Genomic DNA, 23,072 nt, shown 5'->3' on the forward strand with positions numbered 1-23,072 from the left:
CGCTCGCCGAGGTTGCCTACGGCTTGCTGATGCGCGCCCTGGATCTCGGCCTTTTCTGCTTCCTCGGAAGCTGCTGGGCAACTTCTGGCAGCAAATGATCCCATCGCTTAATAGCGCAGGGGAGAGACACTTTCAGCAGCAGACAAGGCAAAATGCAGCCAAATGAGACTTTGGGTTTGGGGCTTGGCTACCAATTGGTGGATGGGACGCGGGTGGCGCTGTGGGTTAAACCACAGAGCCTAGGACTGGCCGATCAGAAGGTCGGAGGTTCGAATCCCCGCGATGGGTGAGCTCCTGTTGCTCGGTCCCTGCTCCTGCCAACCTAGCAGTTCGAAAGCACGTCAAAGTGCAAGTAGATAAATAGGTACCGCTCCAGCGGGAAGGTAAAAGGCGTTTCCATGCACTGCTCTGGTTCGCCGGAAGCGGCTTAGTCATGCTGGCCACGTGACCTGGAAGCTGACCTCGGCCAGTAAAGCGAGATGAGCGCCACAACCCCAGAGTCGACCACGACTGGACCTAATGGTCAGGGGTCCCTTTACATTTACCTTTACCAATTGGTGGTACAATTGACAATATAAGGACAATATAAGGGAGCGGGTGCTGCTGTGGTCTAAACCACTGAGCCTCTTGGGCTTGCTGATGGGAAGGTTGGCAGTTCAAATCCCCGCGACGGAGTGAGCTCCCGTTGCTCTGTCCCAGCTCCTGCCAACCTAGCAGTTAGAAAGCACGCCCGTGCAAATATATAAATAGGTACCACTGTGGCGGGAAGGTAAACGGTGTTTCTATGCGTTCTGGCTTCTGTCATGGTGTTCCATTGTGCCAGAACTGGTCTAGTCATGCTGGCCACATGACCTGGAAAGCTGTCTGTGGACAAATGCCGGCTCCCTCAGCCTGCAGCAAGATGGAACACCACATCCCATAGTTGCCTTTGAATGGACCCAGGGGTCCTTTGCCGCCACCTCCACAACACCTTGCAGGGTGCTGTTACAGCCTCGCAGGCTGCCACCGCTACTGCTGCCCCTCCTGTTGCTGCCAGGAGGACTCGCAGGCCACCACCACCAGGCCTTGCAGGTTGTTGCCACTACTGCCAACACATACTGCAGTTATGGCAAGCTGTTTCTGTCACTACTGCTTCTGCATCCTAGCAGGCTTCTGCCTGGCAGTCCCAGATTATTTGTATTCACTATGACTTATCGCTGTCCTTTGGATTGTCCTGAACCATTTGGTAATGGTAAAGGTAAAGGGACCCCTGACCATTAGGTCCAGTCATGGCCGACTCTGAGGTTGTGGTGCTCATCTCGCTTTATTGGCCGAGGGAGCCGGCGTACAGCTTCCGGATCATGTGGCCAGCATGACTAAGCCACTTCTGGCAAACCAGAGCAGCACACGGAAACGCCGTTTACCTTCCCGCCAGAACGGTACCTATTTATCTACTTGCACTTTGACGTGCTTTCGAATTGCTAGGTTGGCAGGAGCAGGGACCGAGCAGCAGGAGCTCACCCCATCGTGGGGATTCGAACCGCCAACCTTCTGATTGGCAAGTCCTAGGCTTGGTGGTTTAACCCACAGCACCACCCGCGTCCCTTACCATTTGGTAGCCAAGCCCAAAGCAAAGTCCTGTTTCGATCCGTTTTGGCTTAGCTGGTGATAACATTGCCAGTGTTTAGCTGGTGAGTTACCGCGATTTTGAAACCCAGATATCGCCTAGCCCTTACACACATTGTGATGCGCGATATATTGCCAGCTCAAATATTATGAATCAGTTATCACGGTATGAACTTCAAACTGGTGTTGGACGATATATTGATATATTGCCCAGCATACAATTGTGGCGTTGAAGGGACCCTGAGGGTCATCTAGTCCAGCCCCCTGCAATTCAGGAGTCTTGCTTGAACCCACAACCAACTGAGCTACCCTGGAAATGAATGTTATTTAGAAAAAGAGAATTGAGAAGTTAACACTATCAAGCTGGAGTTCCCACGAGTGAAAGGAAAATATGAAGAAGAACTGCGGAAGGGACATGGAAGAGATTTGATGGCCTCGGATATAAGATCACCAGGTTAAATGGGCCAGACTAATTGGGACAAAAAGGACTGATAGTCCCAGGACCGGGGGGAGGGGACGCTGGAAGAAGATTTGATTGTTTTTATTCTCCTTTTTTTATCGTCAGAAATGTTTTTATGAAATTGCAAAAATGTTGAAACGAAATTACTAGGCTCTTGTAAGAATGTTTAAAGAACTAGGTAAAAAGGTAATGGTTATGAGAAGTTGGTATAAATAAGATTTAAATTTTAAGTTTTAAGGTTTAATATAAGATAAGATGAAAATAGAGCAAGGTAATGTATAGACAGAATACTATGAATTATGGAAAGGATTTGCTGTGACAATTTATCAATCAAGATACAAGAGATGGGAGGAGGAGGAGGTCATGGAAAGAAGGTAAAGAAAGTGGAGAATTTGAAAAGGATGGTTTTCTTTTTTCTTTTTTATTTCTGTTTTTGTCTCCCCCCCCCTGTAATTTTGTCTTTTTCTTTTCTTTGTGATTTTAAAAATCCTTTTTTCAATAAATATTATTAAAAACAAAAACTTGTAAGGTTGTAGCTTGTAGTGATACTCCCACACCACTCTGTCCTTGGCTAGATTTACTCACTCACCGTGGGCTGTAAAATGCATTAATTCTTGCAAAACTACAGTGGTACCTCGGGTTACATACGCTTCAGGTTACATACACTTCAGGTTACAGACTCCGCTAACCCAGCTCCAGGTTAAGAACTTTGCTTCAGGATGAGAACAGAAATTGTGCTCCGGCAGCACGGCAGAAGCAGGAGGCCCCATTAGCTAAAGTGGTGCTTCAGGTTAAGAACAGTTTCAGGTCAAGTACGGACCTCCGGAACGAATTAAGTACTTAACCCGAGGTACCACTGTATGTGAAATCCAAACTGGATCCCAATTAGCTTCAATGGGAATCCAGGTGATTACAAGATCCAAAGTTTATTTTGAATACTAAGGAGACTTCTGCTGCTGCATGCATCTGCAACAGTGGAAAGAATAAATATAGCAGATAACCAGAGTCGAAGGAATGTTGGCAGCAGTTTGCCGTATCTTTGTATCAGAAGCACATATATATTCCTGAAAATTATGGCTCAATAACTGTAATGGAAACCCAGTTTGATTAAAGAGTAGAAAATTACATTTCATAAAGTTTCCCATTAACTGATTAACATTAGGACAGGCATAAAGCTACCACTGTTCCATAAGGAATTTAAATAATGTTAAGACGGGAAGGATGGAGAAATAATGAAAGGGAGACTGGCAAAGGAGGCGTAAGAAAGAGGTAAGCTGCAGGGAGGAAGTAAGAAAATTCTGGGAGTTTTTGACAGAGGGGTCACTCCTAAGAGATTAGCAGAGCGTGTGGGGAGAGTTTGCATCTCAGCCCCTCAATGAGAGGGGGAAATAGTTTAGTGTTGTGGCAGTTTGGCTCAGCTGTTCTGAGATTACATACTTTGATAACTGGACATTTGTGGTATAAGTGTAGGATGAGCATGGTGTGAGGGTATTGGTATCATGTTGCAAGTTATTTCTGGGAGGGGAAGCTGCAGCATGGTGAATGGCAGGGATCACAAAAACGGGGTGTGTGTGTGTGTGTGTGTGTGTGTGTGTGTGTGTGGTAGCTGCAGGCCACTTTCTCTACTGATCTAAATTTGCAAGTGACTGGTGGCTAAAGAGGCTGCAAGGCGGCTGCTGCTGGTGCTCAACGTCAGGTCAGTACATAATAGGACCACCCAAACCCACAATTTACAGTGGTACCTGGGGTTACATATGCTTCAGTTTACATACGCTTCAGGTTACAGACTCCGCTAACCCATAAATATTACCTCGGGTTAAGAACTTTGCTTCAGGATGAGAACAGAAATCGTGCTCTGGCGGCGCGGTGGCAGCGGGAGGCCCCATTAGCTAAAGTGGTGCTTCAGGTTAAGAACAGTTTCAGGTTAAGAACGGACCTCCAGAACGAATTAAGTACTTAACCTGAGGTACCACTGTAATTGCAGATGAAGGAGCTGGCTTGCATAACAGACCTGAGTGGGTGAATTGGGTGGCACCTAACTGATCTCCCTTTCATTGCCCAGTAAGGACCTTAAGACCATCAAAAATAACTTAGTTAGTCTTGCTACAGGCTGTGGTCTGAACCACTGAGCCACTTGGGCTTGCCAATCAGAAGGTCAGTGGTTCAAATCCCCGTGATGGGGTGAGCTCCTGTTGCTCTGTCCCAGCTCCTGCCAACCTAGCAGTTTGAAAGCGCATCAAAGTGCAAGTAGATAAATAGGTACCGCTCTGGCAGGAAGGTAAACGGCATTTCCGTGCGCTCTGGTTTCCATCATGGTGTCCCATTTTGCCAGAAGTGGTTTAGTCATGCTGGCCACATGACCCAGAAAGCTGTCTGCGGACAAACGCTGGATCGGCCTGAAAGCGAGATGAGCGCTGTAACCCCATAATCACCTTTGAACCTTTGACTGGACTTAACCATCCAGGGGTCCTTTACCTTTTTTTTTTTTTTAACCTTATCAGCTTGTAGTGACAGGAGCTTTTTTCATTGATGTTTGTCTGCTGAGATACAAGAGCCCTCATCTGCATAGAACTGCAATAGTTTTGAAAGTGCACTCGTTTACACAAGCATTTGCTCAGTCTCCTGACCCAACTTTCCTGCTTTAATTGCTATGTTCTTTTTAATGGGAATGTTTTATTGAATATTTTAATCACAGAAGTTTACATTTTGTTTGTTTAATCATGTATTATAATTATGGTGTGTTTTGTTGTTATTTTGTATTTTAACAATGTTGTGCCATTGGCTTTATGTTTTTGTAAACTGCTTAGGAGCCATCTGGGCATTAGTGGTATATACATTAATCAGTTAGTTAAAGGTAAAGGTAAAGGGACCCCTGACCATTTGGTCCAGTAGCAGACGATTCTGGGGTTGTGGCGCTCATCTCGCTTTACTGGCCGAGGGAGCCGGCGTACAGCTTCCGGGTCATGTGGCCAGCATTACTAAGCTGCTTCTGGTGAAACCAGAGCACCGCACGGAAATGCTGTTTACCTTCCCGCCAGAGTGGTACCTATTTATCTACTTGCACTTTGACGTGCTTTCGAATTGCTAGGTTGGCAGGAGCAGGGACTGAGCAATGGGAGCTCACCCCGTCGCAGGCATTCGAACTGCCGACCTTCTGATTGGCAAGCCCTAGGTTCAGTGGTTTAGACCACTGCGCCACCCACGTCCCAATTAGTTAGTTAAAATAATATATGTATAGATTTGTACTTTTGATAGGAAGCAATGATACTTATTTGATGTGATCCAAATATGCCTGATTGAGAATTCTTAACATAGCATAAATATTATTTGTGCATGTATGTAATTTGCCTGGATTGCTTCCTAATGCATATATGAACTGTCCATTCAGAAATGCTGTATCTAAAAAAAGAAGGGGGAAAAGAGTGCACCAGGAGATATATCACAGTATTCGGTAAGCCTTCCTTTGATCCACAACTATTTCATCTACCTGGCTTGATTAAGAGTCAGCAAACTACTTTCTAGCAGGCAGGGCACTGGATGTAAATCTTCTGAAGAGACTCTAATCAATGCTTCTTGAAGGCTGCAGCCAAGGAATTGACTGATCAATTGAAACTAAGAGTATATACAGGGAACTTCCTGCATTCCCCTATCCAGGTCTGTGTGAGGAGAATCCTGGGGCATGTTAACCAACATATTTTTGCAGTGGTGAACAGCATAAAATCAACAATAATATCACATTCGTTACACATCACAAATCAGTAGATTGGCTTAATATGTCGACAGTGGGGTAGTGTGGGGGGTGCAGGGGGGGCCGGCTGCACCGGGCGCAACATCTGGGGGGGGGCGCTCGCACTCGCAGCTCTCTGCCCCCTGCTAAAATCCACGGGTTAGGAGGCGCAAATTACTTGCCTTGCCCCGGGTGCTGACAACCCACGCTATGCCACTGTATGTCGACATAGCAGGATTGCCCCTCAGCGAAATTGGGAACACTGGGGTCTAGTGGATATTCAAGAGTGGCTCGGTTTTTTCGCTGCAGGCAGGCCAGCACCAGTGTAGAAGCTGGTCCACCCATGAGGCAAAGGGAGGCAACCACGTCAGGTGGCAGGATCCACAGGAGCGGCACAGGAGCTCCTTCCCTGACTAAACTGCTTCTGGCGCAACAGAACACCATGACAGAAACCAGAGCGCATGGAAATGCTATTTACCTTCCCGCCACAGTGGTACCTATTTATCTACCTGCACTGGCGTGCTTTCGAACTGCTAGGTTGGCAGAAGCTGGCACAGACCAATGGGAGCTCACTCCATCATGCGGATTCGAACCGCCAACCTTCCGATTGGCAAACCCAAGAGGCTCAGTGATTTAGACCACACCACAGTTCCACCCACTACCCTTGTGTATATATGTAAATGACCTGAATGATGGGGTTTTGTATTAATTCTTCAGGATTTGTAGACACTTGGATTAATGGTGTGGAATTCAATGGAACATCACATTTTGCATGTGTTTTGACAACAAATGGTTACAAAAAATAAGTATGTGTATGACATGCCACATACTTCCTGCCCTTTTATGATATATATAAAAAGCAAGTTGAATTGCTTTCTTTAAGTGTTTTTCTTTATGCATTAAAGGCAGTTCTGCATATAGCCAAATCTTTCAGTGCTGCAACACACAAATAATAGTGGTGTTTTGACCACAGGAGCAATGCAAATCTGCAACTTGATTGTCCCCTAGCGGCTAGTTCTTAAAATATGTTTAAAATACATTCCCTCAAAGCTTAGAATCTTTTCCACATAAGAAAATGGACTGACATAGCATCTAATGCACGATCATCTTCTTTTCTTGCTTTGCTTTCATTCTGAATTTCAGAAGCATCTTCCCACAGTGTTAATATATTACAGTTGGAGCAGGAGACACACACACAACACAGAATACCTGAAATTGGATTTGACATGCCTTGTTTGACATGCATAAGGTAAAGGTAAAGGTACCCCTGCCCGTACGGGCCAGCCGTGTCTGACTCTAGGGTTGCGCGCTCATCTCGCTCAAGAGGCCGTGAGCCGGCGCCATCCGAAGACACTTCCGGGTCACGTGGCCAGCGTGACGAAGCTGCAGCTGGCGAGCCTGCACCAGTGCCGCACACGGAAACACCGTTTACCTTCCCGCTATAAAGCGGTCCCTATTTATCTACTTGCACTTAGGGGTGCTTTCGAACTGCTAGGTGGGCAGGAGCTGGGACCGAACGACGGGAGCTCACCCCACCACAGGGATTCGAACCGCCGACCATACGATCAGCAAGTCCTAGGCACTGAGGTTTTACCCACAGCGCCACCCTTGACATGCATAGGATTGCACTATAAGCATGCCTATGGATTTGTGCAGCACTTAAATGTTACTAAACTGGTAGCTGGGTATCTCTCTTGCATTAGTCCGTTTGGAATGAGGGTGTCAACAACACTATCACATGTAATAAACAGTCACATATTCCAGGCACAGGGCATGTCATTTTAGGAGGTGAAACTAATTACTTCACTGAGGAGTCTTAAAAATATTATTTTTGTGACTGGACAACTTTTAGCTTGGTAAGTCTACATCTGATGAAGAAGCACATAAACTGCTTTTGGTAAACGAAACTATTTTAAATTCTGAAAATGTCAGGTAATGCTAAATAATAATAATAATAAGAAAGATAAATAAAAATACTCATTTATAATACAATTGCAAGTACTTGAGGGGTGGTTGTTGTTATAAGTGCAGCCTGTTTACTTAGAAGCAAATCCTCAACATTCAACGGGGCTTGTCTTTCAGACAACGCCCTCCCACCAGATGTGAAGGAAATAAGTAGCTATTTAGGGAAGTTTTTAATATTTTATGCTGTATTGTTTTTAACACTTGATTGGGAGCTGCCCAGAGTAGCTGGGGAAACTCAGCCAGATGGGCGTGGTATAAATAATAAATCTTATTAATTTTATTATTAATTTATTTTTATTATTATTCTGTTGTGAAGAAGTGCTTTTTCTGTCCTAACTCTTCCAACGTTCAGCTTCATCGGGTGCCCATGAATTCTGGTGTTGTGAGAAGGGAGAAAAACTCTGTCTCCGCTCTTTCTCCATGGCTGTGTACTTTTTAGACTCAATGAGTTTGGAGGGCACCCTGAGGGTCATCTAGTCCAACCCCCTGCACTGCAGGAAACTCAAGGAAAAGATCCACTCGCTCAACTTCTGCTGAAAAGCCTCCAAGGTTTCTACAAACTCATGCCCCGTAGCCTCTTCTACTGGTCTTTCCTTTAAACCAGGCTTCCTCAACCTTGGCCCTCCAGATGCTTTGAGACTACAATTCCCATCATCCCTGACTGCTGGTCCTGCTAGCTAGGGATCATGGGAGTTGTAGGCCAAAAACATCTGGAGGGCCGAGGTTGAGGAAGCCTGCCGGTCTAAACCAGTCTTTCTCAGCCGGGAGGGAGCAGCCGCCAGGTATCTGCTGGACTACAACTCCCATCATCCTCGACAGCTGAGCCTGCTAGCAAGGCATGATGGGAGTTGTAGTCCAACATAACCTGAGCATTCCGCCCCCTCCCACCAGAGTTGGGGGGAAAAGGCTGCGTGTAACTGAAAGGCCCACAACCGCAGCAACTTTTCCTCATGGCGAAAAGCTGGCGCCGTTTCGACCCTGGAAGACATTTATGCAAGCAGCGTCAGTCACCGTGGCGCGAAAGGGCCAACGGACAACCTGAAGTACCGTTAGCGCTGACGTCATTTATTTGCCCCGCCCCTTTTCCCTCCCCCAGTCACAACCCGGGAGTCTTAACCGCGCCCCTCCTTTCTCCGTTCCTTTCTCCGCCGCGCTCCTCTTCCGCCAGGATCTCGCGAGATTTGAAGCGGAGAGAGAGAGAGAGAGAGAGAGAGAGAGAGAGAGAGAGAGCGCGAGCTCCGCCTCCCTCCGTGGACGCGCGATAAAAGATCTTGAAGTCTTCAGCTTGCGGTTGGCTCTCGCGGCGGCGCCTTTCACGCCGGGATCTCGCGAGAATAGGGAATAGAGAAAAAGAGCGCGCGCGCGCGGGAGAGCGCTCGAGCTCGGCCCCGCCCCTCGCCTCTGTGGGCGTGTCTAAATTTTGAAGGCGACGGCGGGAAGAGGGAGGCGCGCGGCAGTTGGAGCGTCGTAGCGGCCGGGTCGGCTTCTGGTGGCCTGCGCTGAGTAGTTCAGGTGACACGGGTCTTTTGAGGGCATGTGAGGAGAGGGCTGGCTTGGGAGGGCGGCGCCGCCCCCCGCCGCCACGTTCCCTCTGGGTGGGGTTTTTATTGGGATTCTTATTGTTGTTATTATTACGTTTATACTGCTTTATCTTTTGCAAACCGCTTTGAGGTTTTTCCACAACCGAGCGGTGTATGAAGTTTTACGAAATTAAAGGAAATAAATGCATACGTTCATCAGTTTCCTGCGATAGAGAACGGCGTGCCCAGTCTATTATTACCTGCAGGAGAGGAATGAGATTGTAAGCCGCCTTGGGCGAGACAAGGCGGACTGCAAAGTCAATACAGTGGTGCCTCGCAAGACGAAATTAATTCGTTCCGCAAGTTTTTTCTTCTTGCGAGTTTTTCCTCTTGCGAAGCACGGTTTCCCATAGGAATGCATTGAAAATCAATCAATGCATTCCTATGGAGACCGTCCGGGGACAGAGGGGAAGCGCCGCTCTGTCCCCTCTTTTGAAGCAAGGGGCGGAGGGGAGAAGATCGCTTCTCCCCCTTGCCGCCCCTTGGTTCAAAAGGGGTCCGGGGAGAGAGGGGAAGGCGCTGCGCCTTCCCCTCTGTCCCCGGAGCTTGCGGGGCTGGCAACGGGGAGAAGCGATCTTCTCCTCGCCGCCCCTTGCTTCAAAAGAGGTCCGGCGACAGCGGGGAAGATGTGCTGCGCTTCCCGCTGTCCCCGGACCTCTTTTGAAGCAAGGGGCGGCGGGGAGAAGATTGCTTCTCCCCGCCGCCCCTTGCTTCAAAAGAGGTCCGGGGAGAGCGGGGAAGACGCACTGCGCTTCCCGCTATCCCCGGAGCTTGCGGGGCAAGCTTCTTTTTGCGAAGCAAGCCCATAGGGAAATGCGTCTTGCGAAGCGGCTAAGAAAACGAAAAACTCCTTCGTCTAGCGAGTTTTTTGTCTTCCGAGGCGTTCGTCTTGCGGGGCACCACTGTATACAAGAATATAGGCACCCATAAATGAATTTATGACCCATAAATGAATATATCGCGACACAGGTTTGGGATGAAGCTGCTTTTTAAGCGGTTTCTTCTCCCGCAAGTTCTTACAGGAATCGGGCAGAGGAGAGGGGGGAAAGCGAATGGCAAACGCGGCCAAGGACCGGTTGAAATGCTGTCGCTTTGAAATACAGTCATACCTCATGTTGTGTTTGCTTCATGATACGTTTTTTCAGGTTACGACCCAGAAGTACCAGAAAGGGTTACTTCCGGGTTTCGCCGCATGCGCAGATGTGCAAAATGACATCATGCGCAGAAGTGGTGAATCACAACCCATGCGTGTGCAGATGTGTCACTGTGGGTTGCGTTCTATGCATGTTGCGAACGGGCCTCCGGAACGGATCCCGTTCGCAGCCAGAGGTACCACTGTCCATTCAATTTTAATAAACATAATGAGGTTACCAGACGTTAGGCTATCTTTATCCAGATAGGAATGCAGCTGGGCCATCAAGCAGTTTATAAAAATAAAACAGAGAAAAATTCACAGCCATACTAAAACAGATTAAAATTACAGTCATACCTCAGGTTGAAGTAGCTTTGGGATGAATACTTTCCGGTTGCGCTCCGCAGCGACCCGGAAGTAACGGGCTCCGTTTCACCGCATGCGCAGACGCTCAAAATGACATCACGCGCAGACGCCGAATTGACATCACGCGCGGACGCAGGTTGCGTTCACTTCTGGATGAGAATGGGGTTCCGGAATGGATCCCGTTCGCATTCAGGGTACCACTGTACCTCAATAAAATAGTCAAAAATCAACATGGATATTTATTGCAATAGATATGCTGACTCCTGTATTCAACTGCAAATCCACGGACACATCATGAACCACTGGAATGATGTTTGTGGACCATTGTTGGTCCATGAACCACAGTTTGGGAACCCCTGTTCTAGGTTCAATCTCTGGCATCTCACACTCCCAGATATGGAAGAGAAAGCTTCCTATCTAAAACCTGGAGAGGTGTGGCACATCAGACAAGTCATTGGTTTAGAATGACAAGTAGTCTGAAATGATAGAAACTGACAGTTTGCTCTTTATGTTCTTTAGATTAGGCATCAGTATGTATAGTATTAGTGGCTCTTGTAAGTGGCTCTACTATCTTCTGAGGGAAAAGTAGATAACCTTTCTGCTCCCCTTTGAGGGCATTTTTCCAAGGGCTGCATACTGACCGTGGGTGGCACAGAAGCCACTATTTGGCATGGTACCTCCTTTACTCTCAGCCTCCATTACCCCATACTGCCAGGTATGGGAAGTCCAGTAATTTTTACCTGAGGCCTGAACTGATCACTTGCATAGGGCTTCTGAAAATGGGCTGCATATTTCTCACTTGTGTGCCCTAAAGAAATGAGAGGGCATGTGCTAAAATAAAAAAGTGACATTGATTTTGAATATATTCCACCTGTGGAAACTGCAGGTGGTTTTTCTGAAGTTTTGTCATTCTAATCTTGCTTGTTAACTATTATGGAGACCTTTGGTGGGAAGGCAGAATATAAGTGAAATATGAAATAATTTAGAACTAGCTTTCATATAAGACTAAGAATAAAAGGGTTTGCAAAGTAATGCAGGTAGAAGCTTGTGTTTAGGCAAGTTGAAAAAACTTGAAAAACTCTGGTAACTAGGCATAATGATTGATCCATGGTGACTCCAACACCTAGTGATGTGGGTTCCATGAATGTACAAGATTGAGCTAAGTTTTTAAAATGACCCAATTTTTTTGCAGCTATGAAAGGGAAGAATTTCAATATCAAGGAGACCTTTGAAAAAGCTCAAAAAGCTCACCAAAATCATGCAAAACTTGTGGCATCTTTGAAGCACATGTACAATGAGGTAAATATTATTAATTTCATGCTTTTTGACTTTAACCCCCAGGGGTGGCTAACACATTCATAAAATACATTGGTCTCACTGAAAACTTTACCCTTTACACATCAAAACCATGCAATGGTTGTTTCAAGAAAGATATTGGGTGGGAAGTAAAGAGAATATGTAACAGGAAGGCTTGAGCAACTGAGCATATCTAACAACAGGCAGGTGAAAGTACCTTCACCTGCCTGCCTTCCCTAAATAAATACAACTGCAGAATATCCATATGGATTTGCAAGTAGGGAACCATGTTCAGTTTACAACAGTATATTTTGTTGCAATAAACAGTGCTTCACTTCCCATATAACTAACGGTTCTCAAACTGCTTCATGTTATGTCGGTACAGAACCCTTGTAGTATTATAGTATTGCCTAAGTGGAGGAGGAATGCTAGGTTTGAAAGGGGCCTACTTATGGTCACCTATTGAGTTCAGGGAATTTGACATTTGTCAATTAATCCATGAAACTATTAACTATAGGAAACATTAAGTCATTCTTTTGCAGGGAATGATATTGTAATCAATTGCTATGCTCTTAATATGTTATATTTCCCCAGATTATTATAAGCTCCAGCCTTATTTCAGAGATTGTGATATGTTGAGATATCACAGTGTTTAGCTGGCGATATATATCGTGATACGGAAAACCAGATATCACCCATACTGTCATAATATGTTTTGTTGATACTGTTATAAGAAAAAACTCCTTTTCCCTTATGGGGTACCCAAGAGCCCATATAGAGTCCTTTTGTAGGTTCTCTATTGGTAGGAGAAAATAACAGAGACCAACCAGAGAATATTGAGAAGTGAAGCAGCTAGTAAGCCTGATCTTTATTAAAGCTGTTGCAACAGGGTGCTCCCCTCACACACACAAGGGGGGAAGGGACCCAGAACAAATGTGTGCCTGCCCTTATATAGACTTTGAAATTGCCCACTCTCAAACTCCAGACCACCCCCAAATACATCATACATACATCACAGGGGGAGGTCTAAAACAGAATCCTGAGTGTGTTGTTTATCTCCTGTCTGCCATTTACCTGATTGCATTATCTGGGTTTTGGCCACTCTTTGTTATTGTTTTGTTGTTTAGTCGTTTAGTCGTGTCCGACTCTTCATGACCCCATGGACCAGAGCACGCCAGGCACTTCTGTCTTCCACTGCCTCCCGCAGCCTCCTGCACTTAATTCCTGAATCCAGGTCACAGGCTAACCCTGTTCACACCTTAAATGTGCCCTTGGCAGGATTTGTGAGCACAGAGACAATGGGGAGATTTCCCATTTCCTTCAACCTTGCAGAGAAATATTTGAAGTCATTTTGGGAGAGAAAGTGTTTTCAGGACTTTTCTATGGGTTTCACACATGTGGTTTACATGCATTTGCTTGGTACATTTATGAACATTTTATATATATATATAAGACCTTAAAATTCTTATAACAATACTTACAGTCTTCTCATGTCACAGTACAGTACAATGGAACCTTGGTTCTTGAACAGCTTAGTTGATGAACCAATTGGCTCCCGAATGCCGAAAACCTAGAAGTAAGTGTTCCATTTTTCAGAAGCCGAACGTCTGACGTGGCTTCCTCTTGAGTTCAGGAAGCTCCTGCAGCCAATCGGAAGCTACACCTTGGTTTTCAAATGGTTTCAGGAGTCCAACGGATTAAGTTTGAGAACCAAGGTTCCACTGTACTGTGACATGAGAAGACTGTAAATATCAACAAAACATAGATTATGACCAGTATTTCAGATTTCAAGTCTTAATCTGGAATTTTCAAGCTCTGTCCAAAGAACCAGTTCTCAGTGGAAAGGATTTTAACATGTCATTGGATTTCCCCATTTTTTAAATAAGGTCTGTTCCGCCATTGATCAATTTTGATACCGAAATTGCATTACTTACTGTGTAACTTTGTTCTAGTTGCAGGACAAAATCTCTTTTCATGAGGAATTTGTTCATTACCTTAAATTTGCCCTGATTGTCTACAAAAGAGAACCTGCAGTAGAACAAGTGATAAATTTTGCGGCCAAGTTTGTTGTTTCATTTTATGAGCCAGAAAAAGATGACACTGAAGAAGAGGAGCAAGTGGAAAATTCTCTTCTGAATTATTTGTTCAAGTTTCTGCTTGAGGTACCTTAGCAATAATGTAATGGTGAAAAAATAACATTGGATGCATAATGCTCCTCTTTATAGTATGATCTAATGCACACCGTATGAATCTGCATATAAATGGGGTGTATATTCCTATGCTATTTTCTTAATGGTGATGTAAAATCAATCTTGTTATATTGGGTAGAAATCACACTGAATGCAAGGGCTGTGTTATCTTTCCTGCTCTTAAAGACATAAAGCAGGCATAGGCAAACTCAGCTCTCCAGATGTTTTGGGACTACAACTCCCACCATCCCTAGTTAACAGGACCAGTGGTCAGGGATGACGGGAGTTGTAGTCTCAAAACATCTGGAGGGCCGCATTTTCCTATGCCTGACATAAAGCAATGATAAGTGGGCTTAGCTTTTGTCTGAACAATCTGCGCTGCTGACCAACATTCACCTAAGGCCAGAATTTCTGAAGTGCAATTATAGGGGTCTTGGATGCAGTTGCTGAGGCTCCAGTTTGCTCAATTGATTTCTATGGGATATGGCTGTGTTTTGGTTATAATTATAGTCTGTGTTTATGTTCTAGAGTCTTGCATTCAGCCACAGCTGAAGACCAGCGTCATAATTGCTGTCTTAAGCACCAAGTTTATTTTGCACAGCCATTCAGGTTTAAACCTGGTGTCATTCATTCATGGGTTAAAGATCCTTTAAATGGAAAAATAAATAATTTAAGATTAAGACTGACTGCCAGGATTGTAAGAATAAATGAAGGGGGTGTTATACCAAAGAATACATTTGGTACTTAAATATTGTGTGAATTTATGAGATTTTTATATGTAAATACTTGAAACTATTCATATTTTTTATACATAAGAACAATAATGCAGGAATACTAAAAATCAACTCCTTGCTTCTTTTTAAGTCTCACCAAGCAAACAGCAGTGCAGTACGATTTCGGGTGTGCCAAATTATTAATAAGCTTCTGGTAAGCCTGCCGGAGAATGCTCAGATTGAAGATGAGCTATTTGATCAAATTAGCAATGCCATGTTGCTCAGAGTGAAAGATAAAGTTCCAAATGTGAGAATTCAAGCTGTGCTGGCATTGTCTAGACTTCAAGATCCAAAGGACAGTGATTGTCCTGTGGTTAATGGTACGTTGTTACTGTATCAATGATATTTATTTTAATTTAAAGATGTATTTTTATCTTTTCAGTTACAGATAGGTAGCCGTGTTGGTCTGCCATACCTGAAGAAGTGTGCATGCACACAAAAGCTCATACCAAGAACTAACTTAGTTGGTCTTTAAGGTGCTACTGGAAGGAATTTTTTTATTTTATCTTTTCAGTTCTTAAAAACTGGCTATAATAGTTAAGACATTAACATTAGTATTGAATTCTGCCTGGGAGACTTGAATGTAATTATTCAAGCAACTGTAAAGTAGTTGATACTTTATAATATTGGAAAATAGATATGTATGAATATAGGACATAGGGTACAAGAACAGTTTATGGTAATGGCCTAGTTGGGGAAAAGAAAAAGTTAGAAAACTGGCCTGGTTTGGAAGTACCGTACTTTTCCTGGCTTGTTATGGTATAGTCTTGCTTGCCTTCCCCCTTCATGAAACTGAAATCTACTGAATAAACATTTGTTTCGAAATCTAATTTTTAAAATTTATTTTTTAAAAAAGTTTTGAATGATACATTTTTTGGGAAATAACCTGGTTTAAAATGATATCTGAATATAATGCAGACAATCTCTTAAAGCTGATTTTATGACCCTCTTATAAAAGGTTGCTTTATTTGCAGTGATAACAATTTTTTTTTTGGGGGGGGGGGAGTTTTCATCAGTCATCAAACTGCAGTTGTTTGTGTCAGTTTATTATGACTTGTTACTGAGTTCCAGGGACTGGAAAGTTAACACAGGTGTCATCCACAAAAGGGTAACCTTGTACTCCTGTGTTATGCCTAAATCATTTGATATCTGTGGTCAGTTCTTGAGTCAATACTCCAGTCAATGGTTTATATCCAATGCTGTGGCAATGGGGTTCTCCTGGTATAGCAGGATTTCTGTTTACTTCCTGTCCCTCTACATGCCCACAAATCCTCCAGAATGGATTTTGAAGAAGCATGGGGAACTGGAGGGGAAGAGGAAGAGGGCATTAATCCAAAACAGCTCTTCCTACTGTGGTTAGGTCAAAAGCAACTAGTTTCTGCAAGCTGTATCATGTTTGCCTTGGTTTGTGTCAAGTTTGCTACAGTAGTGTAACTTAATGTTTACTGTAGCAAATATGTGAAGTGTGACTGACATGTGCTCTGCCTTTTAAGAATCAGGGGCATGTGCTAGGAAGCCCTTTGCTTGTTGTCAATTCCAGCCTATTTCCCTGAGTATTTACATCTGGTGTGGAAAAACATTGTCATATATTGGCCCATCAACTAAACATCTGCCAAAAATGTAGAAGTTGTGCATCTAACATGAGCATCATAAAATCTTAATGCAAAGGGTGTTGGCCACTTGTTATTCATGTACATTTTCTTTATGTACATTTTCCGGTCATTAACATACTCTGTGTAATACTGTTTTTTGTTTAGTTTACAGTAATTTAATTGAGAACGACTCCAATCCGGAAGTCAGGCGCACTGTGCTGTCATGTATTGGTCCATCAGCTGAAACCCTGCCAAAAATTATAGGTCGTACTATGGATGTTAAAGAGACGGTTAGGAAATTAGCATACCAGGTAAGTCAATATCTTACTACAATTACTTACATTGCTTCTTAGTAATATATGATGTAAACATTTGGAGAAGTCAACTTTATTCTCTCTGGGGAGCAAAATTATGTTTGGGGTACAGGTGTAAATTTATGTGTAGGTGTATTTGCAGTGTTTTTTAAACTCGTTATAAATACTGCTGGTTCTGATCATTGTGCCAAGGAAGTCAGTTCAAACTGCATCATAGCAGTTTTTCCAATTAATCTACTGTATTCTGGCTGCCATGTGTTTTTCATCAAGATGGTCCAGAAGCAATGAATGTACATGGCAATTAATAATGAGTATTATTATTATTGTTGTTGTTGTTGTTGTTGTTATTATTGGAATGCTCTAAATCTGTCCTAGCCTGTTCAAAACATGAGCAGAATTGAACTGCAGAGGACAATTGGGATATGCCAGGCACAGTTTTTGGTCCATTTTAATACAGCTTTTTATTGAGAATTATATGGTTGAATTTTGTTTCAAGCTCTGGTTCAGTGTTTCAGTGTTCAGTGTAACTAATGTAAATGTTAGTAAAGTGCATTATATTAACTGTTAAATATTGTGGCTCAGCTCTTATAGCATTCAGCTTGCCATAAGAAGTAATGAGCTGCACAGTTGCATCAAATAATGGGTGCAGCCAGTTCAGAGGTCTGGAGGAGCATGATGCAGATGTGCATTTGTATCCATATTAACCACTGAAGTATGCTTTTTATACATGAGTATTCATTGCTGGACTGGGATTTGTGTCGATAAAACATATCACCTGCTCTTGTGGCCATAACAGGCTCAATGTCAGTGCAGTGAATGTCTCTTTGAAAGTCTTAAGAGTTTAGTTCTGGGACAAAAGCATAGTGACTATTTGGAAGTTTTCATGGGTTTCCTTTTAGAAGGAAAACAATATACAGTGGTGCCCCGCAAGACGAATGCCTCGCAAGACGGAAAACTTGCTAGACGAAAGGGTTTTCCGTTTTTTGAGCTGCTTCGCAAGACGAATTTCTCTATGGGCTTGCTTCGCAAGACGAAAAACGAAAACGTCTTGCAAGTTTGTTTCCTTTTTCTTAACACCGTTAATACAGTTGCGACTTGACTTCGAGGAGCAACTCATAGAACGCGGTGTGGTAGCCTTTTTTGAGGTTTTTGGTGATTTTTGAAGCTTTTCCAAAACTTCTTTTAAGCTTTTAAAACTTTATTGGGGGGTTTTTGGATTTTGGGTTGGGGTGTTTGGAATTCAAGGACTTGGTGTTGGGGAGGGGTTTGCAAGAATCTGGAAGCTTGTGTGTTTTTTTCCTGCATTTTTATGATATTCTGTGACCATTGGGCCACTCTGCTGTTTTTTTAAAAAAAATCTGGATTTGAGTTTCTGTGTGGTGGATGGCTGGGGGAACAGTTGAGGAGGGGTTTGCAAGAATCTGGGAGCTTGTGTGGGTTTTTTTTGAATTTTTATGATTTTCTGTGACCATTGGACCACTCTGCTGTTTTTTTTTAAAAAAATCTGGATTTGAATTTCTGTGTGGTGGGTGGCTGGGGGAACAGTGGAGGAGGGGTTTGCAAGAATCTGGGAGCTTGTGTGTGTGGTTTTTTTTTTGAATTTTTATGATTTTCTGTGACCATTGGGCCATGTGGTTGTTTTTTTTAAAAAAAGTTTTTCTGTCATGTTTAGAAACTTAATTTATTGTTCCTTCAATTTTTGAAATGCTCTTTACAGTATGTGTGACTTTAAAGAGCACTTAATAAACTCTTGTTGTACCAAATTTGGCTTTGTTTGGACTTTATTTGGCCATAGGAACGAATTAATTGAATTTCAATGCATTCCTATGGGATTTCGTGCTTCGCAAGACGAAAAATTCGCTAGACGAAAAAACTCACAGAACGAATTAATTTCGTCTTGCGAGGCACCACTGTATAAACAAAACAAATACAGTGGCTCTTAATTTTCAGCCTGCTTACTTGCGAATCAATCCATTACATTTTATGATGGAATTAAAATGTCAAATTATATCTCTCATTCCACCTGCCCTAGTTCATGTATTCTGAGCTTTTAAAGTGTGCTTTAGACACAGAATTTGAGATTAACTCACAAAACTCAAGTTTCCCTTCTTGCTGTTTTATTACTTATTATGGCAAGGTTCCCAGTATGTATCTGTTGTGATAGGCACATAAAGTTGCTTGCACCAATTTGTCAAAAATCATTATTAGTAAAGCCCTAAAATCTGTGTGCTCTTTAAAAGGTTTTGGCAGAAAAAGTTCATATGAAAGCTTTGACAATAGCCCAACGAGTAAAGCTTGTTCAGCAAGGGCTTAATGATAGATCAGGTAAGACATTTTTATTTTATTTTATAGTTGCCTATATTGTGTACTTGTTCAGTGTGCCAATTCCTTATTTTTTCATTGCTAGCGAAATGCCTGAGAGCCATCTTGCTAACAATGGTAAACGAAGGCTGCAGTCCTAGGCATTCTTGGGAGTAAGTCCCATTGCAAACTAGTGGGACATACTTTTGAATAAACAAGTGAAGGCTTATATTGTAACAGTGGACAATCTGGTTCTTCTGCTCCTCATGTGTGACAACATATGTAGTTCTCATGTTGGTGACAGGCTCCATCTCTTCTGCCAGGCTTTAACAGACATACCTCTGCTTCCCACATTAGCTGAAAAGCCCTCTAAAAAGGTGAAGGAGGAGTTAGGCAGCAACAATGGATAGCATTATGCAAGTATATGCATGCTGCTCTGTTGGAGAAATCTGTCTGACAGCTAGGATCTATAAACAAGCTTCACAGTGACGTGAAGAGACAGTATAAATATAATCGAATAATATACTAAAATACATTGCATCTGAAGTATTCTTTCTGGGAAGCCCTCATTGTTGTTTATAGTAGCACAGCTTTCATAAGGAAATCCTGATTTAGTGAGTCAACATAGACACACTAATGCAAAGTGCCTTCATTCCTCTCTTCCTGCAAGTAGGAAAAGTTGGTGTCTGAATCCTGGCTTGTTTGGAAGTCATTTACCATAACTCATTTTGCATGTAACAGGAAGCTGTTGTTAACTGTAGCTTCCCAGCTTGAATCTTGACTCAAGTGAAGGGAGAAGCGAAGCAGAAATGAAGGTGTGTACAAAATCTTGGCTTATCAAGTCAGGAGTTGATAATGTGAACACTGCCATATATAAGTAGCTTATATACTGTTGAATGTGATATGGCAGAGACTGTCAGCTTAATCACTAAATGTATGTGTGTGTGTGTGTGTGTGTGTGTGTGTGTGTGTGTGTGTATCATAGTCATTATTCTGTAAAGGGTTTTTTACAAAATATTTATTCAGAGAAATTATATCTCAATTTAAATTTCCCTGCTTAATAGAATCTGTAAAAGAAGTGGTGCAGAAGAAACTTCTTCAGGCCTGGCTACGGCTGGTTGAGGGAAATGTGCTAGAACTCCTTCATCGGCTGGATGTGGAAAGTTGTCCCGAAGTTGGTATTCCAGCACTTAATGCCATGTTTTCGCTGTCACCAGTCAATGACTTGATTAAAAACTTCTCAGACCTTGATGAAAGGTATGTACGTATGTGTTTTGTTTTTTTTTAAACTTTATACTTGAGAGTTGAACTTGGGAAAGTAAGTTAAAGGTTTCTGCCTCATTACTTGCCTAAACTTTATTCCAAGGACTAGTGAAATAGCCATGTTGGTTTCTGAACATTTCTATGACATATTACTTTCTGAAAATAGTAAACTGAACTCATATTTGCTAAAATACCTATAAATAGCTAAATATCTGTAAGTAGCAGCCAGAACTTCCCGTTTTTAGGCAAATCAAAAAAGCAGCTACTAAAAGGCATCCTATTAACTAGTGAGGAAAACTTTTTGGAAAAGCCATCAATGTATTAGTGGGCAAAGTAGCACCACTAAAGAGGATGTTTGTAGTGTGCATGCTGAGTGTTTGCAGACAGTTTTCCTGCTCCCTCCAACAACCCCTAAAGGTTTAGTCAGAATTGGTTGTACGTATGAGAAGAGAAATGTCCATTAAAATAACAGATGAGAGGTGGTAGGGTATATGCACTCTACCCCCCCCCCCCCGCAGCAGTAATACTTCGGAAGATATTACCCCTCCCTCAACCTGGGCGCAGATGGCAGCCCATTTATTTTGTTCAGTAGAATGCAATGCAATTCCAAGAAACTGGGGTTAGTCTCTTAATAATGCTAAAGAGTGACACTAGGAACCAACTTTCATATACAGATATTGCATTAATTTAGGATAAAGATAGTGCTCTGCTTACTAGTATTCGCCTAGCAACTAACTGGAATAACATTTTGCATGGAACATAATTATATTTTGCTTCAGTGAGGCATTCCTGCTGGTTACCATGAGATAATGATCCTTAAGTCATTTTTTAAATCAATGAAATTGTCTACAACATAATTCTTGTAACAGCTGCTCTGTCTTTTCAGCTTTTAATGTATGTGGCTTAAAATGTGAATTCCAGCTTGTATATTTGTCAAATACTGTGATTGCCTTCTTAATTGACAAAGCAACCCCCCCCCATTGAAAATGTAACGTGTATATATTTGTTTTCAAGGAAAGTAATTCCAATAGAAAAACTAACCGCTGAGAATGCTTTGTATTGGAAGACCCTTTGTGAGTACTTGAAATCTGAAGGGGAAGAATTCTTAGAGAACATTCTGCCAGAACCTGCCATATATGCAGATTATTTGCAAAGGTAAAGTAAACAAGAAAGTTAAAGCATTAGTCAGTGCTTTTTTCCAGAAAAAGAGGTGCCTGTACTCACCATGAAGTTGTTACAGTAAGTGGTACACATTTTAACAACAAAAAGAGGTGCCGGTAGTTGTGTACCCTTGAGTGCCCCCTGAAAAAAAATCACTGGCATTAGTTTAATTTATACTGCTTTTGGTCCTCACAGTTATTCTTCTCTTCATCTCCAGTTACTGGATTTGGACTTACTTCTGTGTTGTTCACAAAACAATAATTAAACTGGTTTGCTGGAACATAAAGATTGCATAGTATTGTGAAGATCGACGAGGCAGCATTGTTTTCTGTAGATAGACTGAGTCTGTAGATAGACTCAGTCAAATTATATTTGTAAGCCCTTTAACTGGTACAGTAACATAAAATTCAAATAAATATCAAGATGTTGCTTGCATCATACCAAATAACCATTTGTTTTTAATTAAGTTACCTTCAGAATATGCCAGTTCTCAGTCAAGAAGAGAAAGAAGATATGGCTTGTGTTGAGCAACTGATGACAAAAGAGTTTATAGGTCAGCAGCTGATCCTTATGATAGGCTGCATGGATACCACCGAAGAAGGAGGAAGGTAAGACTTAGTTTAGCAACAAAGAGATTTTTGATGTATATGTTATTCTGTTGACTTTGATTTGACTAGGAAATGTTTCAGTAGCTCAGTCCATTTTATTCAGCATTCTAGTCACTTGGTTTCATGTCAAAGTTCCAACATTAATATTCATCAGTACAGCACCAAATGACTTGGTTTAATGGTCAAATTCACTTAAATAGCTTGTTTTGAACATTTTTCTTTCTCTTTCTATCCTCCAGCACACTGAAACCAGAATATGTTTCTTGTCCTGGGACTGCAATGAAACTGTAGTGCTTTATACAGGCCTGGATAGGATGGCACTTACTACTTTGCTGTCCAACCAGGTTTTCCCCATAGATCCTGTCAGGTTCCTCTGTAGTTCCAGGATGAAGAATTTGCTATGTTCCAAGACAATAATGCCTACTCACAACACATAGAGCTCATAACCCACCTACTCTCAGCAGCCAGAAACATCATAGCCAGACACTGGAGAGACCTGCCAGGAGTAAACATAGACCAATGGTATCAAATAGTACGGGAAACTGCATTACAGTGGTACCTCGGGATGCGAACAGGATCCGTTCCGGAGCCCCGTTCGCATCCAGAAGCAAACGTAACTAGCGACGGCACGTCTGTGCACACGCGTGTCGCTTTTCGCCGCTTCTGCGCATGCGCGTGACGTCATTTTGAGTGTCTGCGCATGCATGAGTGGCGAAGTGCTCCGTTACTTCCGGGTTGCC

General features: G+C 42.8%; 1 protein-coding gene across 4 annotated transcripts in view; it reads left to right on the forward strand.

Moving 5' to 3' along the window:
* The first annotated feature begins 9,112 nt into the window (after nucleotides 1-9,112).
* The window catches only part of NCAPG (non-SMC condensin I complex subunit G), a 39,657-nt gene continuing 25,697 nt past the window's right edge, over nucleotides 9,113-23,072 (forward strand). The window contains exons 1-9 of one of the 4 annotated variants that reach the window (XM_081207626.1): nucleotides 9,113-9,269; nucleotides 12,028-12,134; nucleotides 14,084-14,293; nucleotides 15,185-15,413; nucleotides 16,851-16,996; nucleotides 19,240-19,324; nucleotides 20,365-20,557; nucleotides 21,578-21,718; nucleotides 22,192-22,332. In XM_081207626.1, the coding sequence (XP_081063752.1) occupies nucleotides 12,030-12,134; nucleotides 14,084-14,293; nucleotides 15,185-15,413; nucleotides 16,851-16,996; nucleotides 19,240-19,324; nucleotides 20,365-20,557; nucleotides 21,578-21,718; nucleotides 22,192-22,332 (1,250 nt within the window). In that variant the 5' untranslated portion in view covers nucleotides 9,113-9,269; nucleotides 12,028-12,029. Of the gene's footprint in view, nucleotides 9,290-11,451; nucleotides 11,551-12,027; nucleotides 12,135-14,083; nucleotides 14,294-15,184; nucleotides 15,414-16,850; nucleotides 16,997-19,239; nucleotides 19,325-20,364; nucleotides 20,558-21,577; nucleotides 21,719-22,191; nucleotides 22,333-23,072 lie in introns of those variants that run through there. The other 3 variants (XM_081207625.1, XM_081207628.1, XM_081207627.1) reach the window with 3 other exon arrangements.

Source organism: Podarcis bocagei (assembly GCF_964188305.1).
Source record: "Podarcis bocagei genome assembly, chromosome: 9".
In the NCBI taxonomy this organism is placed as follows: Eukaryota; Metazoa; Chordata; class Lepidosauria; order Squamata; family Lacertidae; genus Podarcis; species Podarcis bocagei.